Here is a 9,178-nt window from a genome sequence, read left to right as displayed (position 1 = left end):
CTGCTTCCTCTTCCCCCCGCCGGAGATACGGGCTTTCGAATGCCACGCGAAGAACAGCGCAAATCCTGAGAGATTTTTCTTCTCTGGTAGAGAGGGCGAGTTTAAGTTCGTAGAGAGGGTCAGTGTGCTTTTGTTCTTTAATTAGGGTTAACAGATTTTAGAAAGGAAGAGAATTGTGTATTTTAATTTTTAGAATAAAAGAGAATAAAAGAATGACATGGATTAGAAAAGAGAACTAAAAATGACATGGATTAAAAGAAATAAAATTTAAATTACACTGTGGCATCCGGCGAGCCACGTCACTTTTCTGGTGGCCGGAAAATAGATGCGGGATATACTTGATAAAACTTTGGTACTTTGAGGGTTTAGAGCATTTCGAAAGTTTCAGGGTATTTTTGATAAAGCGGGTATAGTTCAAGGTTTAATATGATATTTACCCAAAAATATTTTATTAATTTTATATCTTTGTTTATTTTGGAATCTTATGAAATCCAAGATTAAATATGATATATTATTAATAAAGATCTTACCATATTTCAAAGATAGAGATCAATTTCTTTGGCAGCAAGTCAAATCTAATATTGATATATATATATCAATCTTCAAGAGCCAATAGGATCGTGCCACGTTAGCTCTAAGCCCATAATCATGTGGGCTCTGGCCCAAAGCTTGACTCTTCCTACAACTATAAATAGAGGTCCTCATATCAGTTCTAAACACACACAAATCATTTGAGAGCTCAAGCATTGAAGGAGTAATTTACTACAACGAAGTCATCTCCAACAATCAAGGCATTCTTCGTGGAAGCAACCCTAAAGCTCAAGTCAAATCCATCGCTCGATCCAGAAATAAGGCGTAGGCCCTCTGCATCAACGTTATAAAGCCCAAAGCTCAATGTTTAAGGCGTTCTACAAGGAAGTCAACACGTTCTTCATCAAATTCAGAAATAAGGTGGAAGTCCTCCGGATTGACGTCATCAAATACAAATTCAAGTTCAAGTCATCAAATCAAATCCAAGGAGATCAAGAACCCGAACTTCCCTCCAAAGATTTCAAGAAACACATCAAATTCAAATTCAAGTTAAAGTCATCAAATCAAATCCAAGGAGATCAAGAAGGTGTACTTCCCTCCAAAGATTTCAAGTAACATTTGAAGAGGATAATCAGAGGATCAAGTGGAGATTCGCAACTCGTAATAAATTCATCTCAATCCATATATTTTGGATTTGTACACATTTTTGTATTTCATTAAATTGAATACAATAAAATTTGTGTTTACAAAGCGAATTCAAGATATATTTTCAACAATACAATAAATAGATTCATATATATTTAGAGAATCAAAGAAAAAAATAATTCACGTTGATTGGCAATACAATAAATAGATTCATATATATTTAGAGAATCAAAGAAAAAAAACAATTCATGCTGATTGGCATTGGTTACTGCTGAACTCAATTGGGTGTTGGTCCCTTACCTTTGCTCGCTAACTTGATCAATGGGAGAAAAATGGAGGGTGGCTAGCAATTATTTTTATAATGCACTCAACAAAAAAGCTTGAATGACCAATTTGAAGAATTTACCGAATAAATCTTTAACTATAAAGGACCTTTTATTCACAATGAAATTAAGAACAACATAACATAAAAATAAGTCCACTCTTGGCCGAGACTTTCTCAAAACTATTTCTCTTGCCAATCGAAGATATGTGAAGTAGATCTTGCATTACCTCTTTGAGGGTTGAGAAATGAGGCACTGCTGAAATAGAAATTTTATTGAAAAAAAAAGTCAAAACCCTTGAAAGCGCAGGCGCAGACTAAGGGCCGAATCTCAAGAAAGAGAACTCAAACAAAAACAAACAAACAACGAAAAAGCACCAAAACCACCAAAATAAAACAAAACGGGAAGGGGGCGGAAAGTCAACCTCAGAGATTCCGGCTGAACCACTACCCCTAGGATAACCGGCCCCCAACAAACCCGAAACAGAAACCAAACAGCCAGACAAGCTGAAACAAGAAAACACCTGAAGCAGCAGGAGTAGGACGCTCCAAAATAGACGCCCAAAACACACAAAGACCACCAGAAAAGCCACAGAAGCAGGAGCCAGCAACACCAACACCGAAAACAACCCAAGGATTCCTAAAACCTGCCAAACCAAAGAAAAAAACAAAAGAAGCCGAGCAAAATAGAGAGAAACACAAAGAAACCCACGAGCGAGCCCGACCACAAACCACGAAAAAACCTACAGAGGAAAACAACCCTTCCAAACATGACCAAAGCAAGCTCCAAACAACCACCTCAAGATCAGAGAAAGAACACAATGGGTTCCACTCACCAAACATGTCTCATACTAGATCAAGTCCCTCAAGAAACTACAAACCCCAAGGAGTGTGCAAAGCTAAGACTTTGAGATGCAACAGCAAGATGATACAATTCAATCCGATCATACCCAATTCTCCGCTAGGAGTGAATTTCCTAATGCAATTACCTTTACAATTAAATCTCATTCTAAAAAATATGATCAAAAGCTTTTGCTTTCAACAGTTAGGCCAACTTCACGGGATAAAACTTTTGGGGATAACCAAAATATACCCGCATGGTTTTCCATGCTCATAATGAACCCAACAGTTACCATCAGAGGAGCAGAGACATTAAGCTATTAAAAACTCAAAATTCAACCAACCAAACCAAACCAGAGAAAAGATATTAGGCCTATTGCAATGAAAACACTCCTCCTAGCATCTACCGAAAAAATCACGTCATAAATTGCTCATCAAGATGTTGCATCCAAAATATTAAACCCCTTACACAACTCGAGAACTATAGGAAACAAGAGGACAAGGACAGTCACCAAAGACAACCACATACCAGAACCACAAAGGAACCTTCGCTAACCAAGAGGAACATGCATGAGCAAGAAAAGTCAAGAGGGTTATTTGCCAAACACAAGCAAACAAGAAAGAACACCCACCCCCAAAGGCAAGAGAAGAAGATACCTCTCCAAAGTGCAACTGAGTCCAAGCACGACGGTCCTCTACCCCACTAATAGGGACCGAGAGAATGTCAAAAGCAATGTCCGGAAAAGCCTGCAGAAATTTCAAAGTGAAGTGCCAAGAACTACCGAAGAAATAATCCGGGATCGCCTGCATGAGAAATGGACGGACATCACTAGGAACTCCAATTCTGTCAATGAGTCTATAACCCATCTAATTATTCATCTAGAACAGAATAGAGGAGCCCAAGCCGATGGAGCAATGCGTATCATCAACCAAGGAACTAATAGCATCTCTAGTACCCAACCAGATCGAAGAGGTAAATGAAGGAGATCTAGGACGGAAATAGGAGTCCGAATATCTCTGACGGAACAACTGGAAGCCTAGGGAATCAAAAGTAATCAGCAACCAAACCAACCTAAGCATAAAGCTGTGACTGATGTGAGTGAAGGATTTGACGTTCAGACCACCCTGAGCTTTAGGAGCACAAACCCGGTTCGAACCCAAAGAAGAAGTCGGTTTGGAAGTTGTGCTGCCAATCCAAATAAAGGAACGGCAAGCACGATCTAAATCACGCAACAACTTCACCGGCCACTTGTAAATCAACATGTTATGAACAGCCGCACTCTGAATAACCGAGGTGACCAAACAAATACGGCCCGCCATGGACAGTTGCATGCCCTGCCATCTAGGAAAATAAGCAATAATGTGATCCCTAAACCCTAAACCACGGTCTTCTACCCCACTAATAGGGACCGAGACGATGTCAAAAGCAATGTCCGAAAAAAACTAAAGAAAATCCAAAGTGAAGTTCCAAGAACTACCGAAGAAATAATCCGAGATCGGCTGCATGAGAAATGGATGGATAACACTAGGAACTCTAATTCTGTCAATGAGTCTATAACCCAGCCAATTATTCATCCAGAACAGAATAGAGGAGCCCGAGCCGATGGAGCAATGTGTATCATCAACCAAGGAACTAATAGCATCTCTAGTACCCAACCAGATCGAAGAGGTAAACGAAGGAGATCTAGGACAGAAACAGGAGTCCAAATATCTCTGACAGAACAACCGAAAGCCTAGGGAATCAAAAGTAATCAGCAACCAACTCAACCTAAGCACAAAGCTCTGACTAATGTGAGTGAAGGATTTGACGTTTAGACCACCCTGAGCTTTAGGAGCACAAACCCGGGTTCCAACCCAAAGAAGAAGTCGGTTTGGAAGTTGTGCTGCCAGTCCAAATAAAGGCAAGCACGATCTAAATCATGCAACAACTTCACTGGCTACTTGTAAATCAACATGCTATGAACAGCCACACTCTGAATAACCGAGGCGACAAAACAAATACGGTCCGCCATGGACAGCTGCATGCCCTGCCATCTAGGAAAATAAGCAATAATGCGATCTCGAATGCATGCCAGACGAGCAGAAGACGCCCGACCAGCAAAAATGGGGACACCCAAATAGATAAAAGGCAAAGAGCCAATAGAGAAACCCAAATCATGCTTCAAACGATGCGCATTTGAAGAGGGACACCCTTGCCAAAGAAAACTGTGGACTTGGCCTTATTGCAAAACTAACCAGAGACAGCAGCATAAATCTGAAGAATAGAATCAATCATCCTGCAGCTACGACGATCTGCCTTGCAGAACAACAGAACATCATCCGCGTAAAGAAGGTGGGAAGGAAAGAGCAGGGACCGAGACATCCGCATCCGAGCAATAAGACCTCTATCCGCAGCATCCAAAAGGAGACGACTCAAAACCTCTTCTACCAGCCCAAAACGAACAGGAGACAAAGGATGACCCTGTCGAACCCCACGCGAACAGCCAAAGTAACCATGATGTTCCCCATTGAGAACAAAAATTCAGGCAGACTGAAAAGTGACTCTGATCCACTGTCTGAAAGTGAAAGGGAAACCAAAACACTCCAGCACAACATCAACAAAGTCCCAACTAAGAGTATCAAAAGCCTTGTTGATATAAACCTTAAGGGCCAAATTCCTCCCCTGAACTGAACGCTCCATACAGTTAACCCCCTCAGAAGCAAGCATAATACTCTCCTAAATAGAGCGACCCGAGATGAAGCTAAATTGATTGGCCGTAACAATCTCCGCCGCTACCGCATTCAACCGCGAGGCCAAAATTTTGGTGATGACTTTGAAGAAGAAGTTCCCCAACACAATCAGACGAAAATCTGAAACAAGGACCGCATCCGCCTTCTTGGGAAGAAGACAAAGCAGGTTCGAGTTAAGACCAATGGGGAGATAGCCATGGGTAAAAAAACCGCCTAACAACCGCCACCATGTTCGCTCCCACCACATCCTAAGAATGCTGAAAGAAGGCCTCATTAAAACCATCTGGGCCAAGCGCACTATCCCTATCCATGGAGAAGGCTACCAAACGAATATCTTCAGCCGAAGAAGGGGCCGTGAGCAAAGCAGAATGAGCCGAAGAAACAGAACCGGGAATGTAGTTCGAAATCCAGGATCTATCCACTAACCCAGAAACAGGCTCAGAGAAAAGAGTCTCATAAAAGTCAACCACATGAGCAGTCATAGTATCCGTGTCCTCCAAAATGACGCCGTCAATGCTGAGCTTCTTAATGGATTGATCGGATCTACGCCATTTAACCATAGAATGGAAAAAACGGGTATTCCTATCATCATCAGAGAGCCAAGAGATCCGACTTTGCTGTCTCAGGTGATCGGATTTATGCATGAGAATCGTGCCAATCCAAGCTTGCAAAGCAACCTCCTGATCAAAGAAATCAGAGGTGTAACCATGCGCATCAATCCCTTCTTGAAGGGAGCCCAAATCCTGCTGCAGCTCAACCAAAGCAATATTGTAATTCCCAAAAGTATCCCTGTTCCAGGCTTTGAGAACAGAACGAAGACGCTTCAGCTTCTTCATCACTCTAACCAGTGGGCACAGACTATCAATAGGAATATTCCAAGAAGCCCTAACCTGATCCAAAAAATCCTCATGAGAGCACCACATATTCAGAAAGCGGAAACGGCGGCATACAGGGGCAGAGGCCGTGTCCTGGCATCTCAACATGATAGAAGAGTGGTCAGAGCCAAGCCGAGGAAGAACCAGAATAGAAGAAAAAAACCAGATGTCCGAGAAATTCTGAGAGAAAAGAACTCTATCAAGAATAGACTCAATCGGAGAAGGGAATCGCCGGCGGTCAGTCCAAGTGAAAAAAGGACCAGAAGACTCCGGCTGAATCAAATCATGATTCTCTATGAAAGTATGGAACTCGCTACAAGGAGTAGAAGCAGGAACACGGCGACCTCTACGTCCATGGGCGCCCAAAATCGAATTGAAGTCGCCAATCATAAGAAAGGAGCCCGCAATAAAGGGCTTAATATCTAGCCAGAGTTGGCGCCGCTCAATGTAATTGCAAGAAGCATGAGTAAAGGCCAAAGTAGTATCAATCCCCATAATCACACACCTAATTACCACCACCTGGTCAGAGGAGAAAAGCACATCTGGAGATAAAGAATGATCAGCAAAAAACCAGATGTTAGACGAACGCCTCCCACGATCATTCTGATGAACAGGAGAGAAGTTGAAAGAGCGCCAATAAGAACTCAAAATACCAGAGAAATGAGTCTTAGGCTCCAAAATACCGAGAAAGCTCGATCTGTATGTACTGCAGCAATGGAAAAGAAGAGGCATAGCAGAACTAATGCCTCTGATATTCCAAGAGAGCACATTCATTGGGAAACAAAAGGAAGGCCATCCTCTTGAAGAGGATCATCATCATCATCAGTCACATCTTCCCATTTCTCATTCGTTATTCCAAACATCTTCTTAGAAGCACGAGAAGATGAGGAGTCAATAGTGAAAGCTTGAATAACAGCTCCCGCAGATTGAGCAGCAGAGACTTTCTCAAAGAATTCCACCGGAGCTATGGAGATGTTACAGCGAGGCTCCACCGAAAGCTTGACCTCCCCTTTCTACCTTAGGGGGTCGAGAGACCCCTCCAATCGAGGGAGAGCTCCTGAAAGAGACATAGCTTAATCTATTCGGATCAGCCGACGACATATTCCGGCTACCACGTCCACCACGACCTTGAGGTGAAGGAGGACGAGCAGCAATCACCTTCTTGGGGTGAGGTGAATGAGGTCCCAAGAGTGCGGAGCTCCAGACGAAAGAATCCCAGGGACTGACTTCTGCAAAGAGGCTGTGTCATTCTGAGGAGAAGAACAACTCATAGTACCTTGATCAGTCGAGGTAGAAACTTCCGAGGGAGGGTCGGAATCCAAATCCAGATTCAAAGGCCCCGAATCCAGAGAAGAAGCAGGGATAACACTGGTAGAGACCTAAGAAGAATCCTTAATAATGCTTATATCATTTGGCCCTTTCACCAAACCTCTCAAATTCCCCATCATCAAGAACATCAAAAGAATTGAAAGTCGAAAAGCCTGTGGAAACCTCCACAGGAGTTTTGAAAAGCTCACTGGAGCTACCATCGCCTAAGCCAGACGAAGAAACTCCAACAACCTCCTTCCACTTCGGGTCAGCCAACGGCGCCTCCAAACCCCCATCGCAATGGGCCATCCGAGAATTAACAGATTTAGGCCGCCACCTAACAGAACGACCTCTGGAATTCCTTCTCTTTCGAGACCTATTGCGGTGCTTTCTGCCACGCAACTTATTATCCTGCTCAGTATGCTTAGACGGAGAAGTAAGGACATTCTCCAAACTGAGTTTCCTACAATCGTCAGAAGCATGGCCAACTGCAGAGCAAAAATGGCAAAAAAATTGGCAGATTCTCATAACCAAATTCAAGTTCAAAAATATCATCTTCACATTTAAAATTGCAAAAATTCAGGAATATCAACAGCCACATACATTTCCACCAAAACACGAGCAAAATAACTTACCGAAGCTCTAGCAGGCATGCCATCAACTAGAATAGGAGTACCAACATGCCTAGCAATATTAGTAAGAACTTCAGGATGCCAAAATTCATGCGGAAGATTAAAGATTCAAATCCATAGCTGAGTCGTAGAGGAAGCCATCTTATTTGGATTAAACTTAGGAGTCCACGCTTGAAGATATATAATTCCAACCCTAAGACACCAAGCCGTTTTGGAGAAAGCAACAGCAAAATCCTCTTTAGAAGAGAATTTTAAAGGAAAATATCCCTCGCCAAGAGGAATAACCTCCCAACAAGAATAGGTCTTCCATAGCCCAGAAAGCTTGAAATAAAGATCGGTAGCAAAGCGCGGCGACTCACCCTCCGAAGAAAAACACGACCATGAAGAGCAAACTGAAAGGAACGGATCTGACATTAGCGAAAAGCAGAAAAAACCGAGAGAACTGATCTATCTTTCTCGATCGAAGGCTTCAGCACGGCAAAAATCATGTGCTGGAACATCAGTCGGGCGACCCGAGGATCGCTTGAGAGTCTCCGCAAACGACTTTGCAGGAGGAGGAACCACCGGCTCCCGAAATCTAACACCCGAATCAAGAACTCCCGACGAGACTGGGGGTGGAAGAAGATAAGGCTGAACCACCAGAATACCCGATGAAGAACCATGAACATGTGAAGCCAAACTGCCGAAAACTGAGAAATCCCAGCTGTCGATCGACAATCCTTGCATGGTAGACTTCATGTTGACAACAGCAATAGAAGCCTGCTGATCCGAGTGCACCAAGTTAAGAATTCCATTATTATCGATAGTAGAAGGAGGCTGAATATACAAAGCATCCAAACCCACACGATCGTCGGAAATCAAGTCCAATAGAGGTCCAGACTGCATCGACAGATCTGCCGAAAAACCAGGAGGACGGCTGACAGTCGAAGGCTCCTTGATAGTCACCATTATCACGGAATCAGTAGATGGGGACGGCGAAACCCTAGAAGCGGTAGAAGGCATCGAAACCCTAGACGCCTTGTCAACCTTAAACGTCGGAGAAGAAACCAGCGTTTCGACTCCCAACGAACCCGATTGCCGACCATCTGCAAAGGAGTCAGCGGCGGTAACTCTAGGTTGAGAAACCCTAGCTGTCTCAGACCTGATAACAAGAAAAGGATTGCTAGGGCAAGAAACCCTAGCCGTCATCTGGAAAAATTCAGGAAACTGGGGGAACAAGTCGCCGTCACTAAGAAGAGTCACGGCAGCGGTCTGCGCGTCCCCGCCGGACTGCAGAGGAGAGACTGCAACTGAAA

General features: G+C 43.3%; 1 protein-coding gene across 1 annotated transcript; it reads right to left on the bottom strand.

Annotated features, from left to right (window-relative positions):
• Window positions 1–5,316: 5,316 nt before the first annotated feature.
• LOC131023165 (uncharacterized) lies at window positions 5,317–6,717 on the bottom strand. Its single transcript, XM_057952710.1, has one exon. The coding sequence runs from the start codon at window positions 6,715–6,717 to the stop codon at window positions 5,317–5,319; it is 1,401 nt and encodes a 466-aa protein (XP_057808693.1).
• Window positions 6,718–9,178: the final 2,461 nt, after the last annotated feature.

The sequence above is a fragment of the Salvia miltiorrhiza genome, chromosome 4 (genome assembly GCF_028751815.1).
Source record: "Salvia miltiorrhiza cultivar Shanhuang (shh) chromosome 4, IMPLAD_Smil_shh, whole genome shotgun sequence".
In the NCBI taxonomy this organism is placed as follows: Eukaryota; Viridiplantae; Streptophyta; class Magnoliopsida; order Lamiales; family Lamiaceae; genus Salvia; species Salvia miltiorrhiza.
The sequence above is the reverse complement of the archived record's forward strand: the minus strand, read 5'-3'. Positions and strand labels throughout refer to the sequence as shown.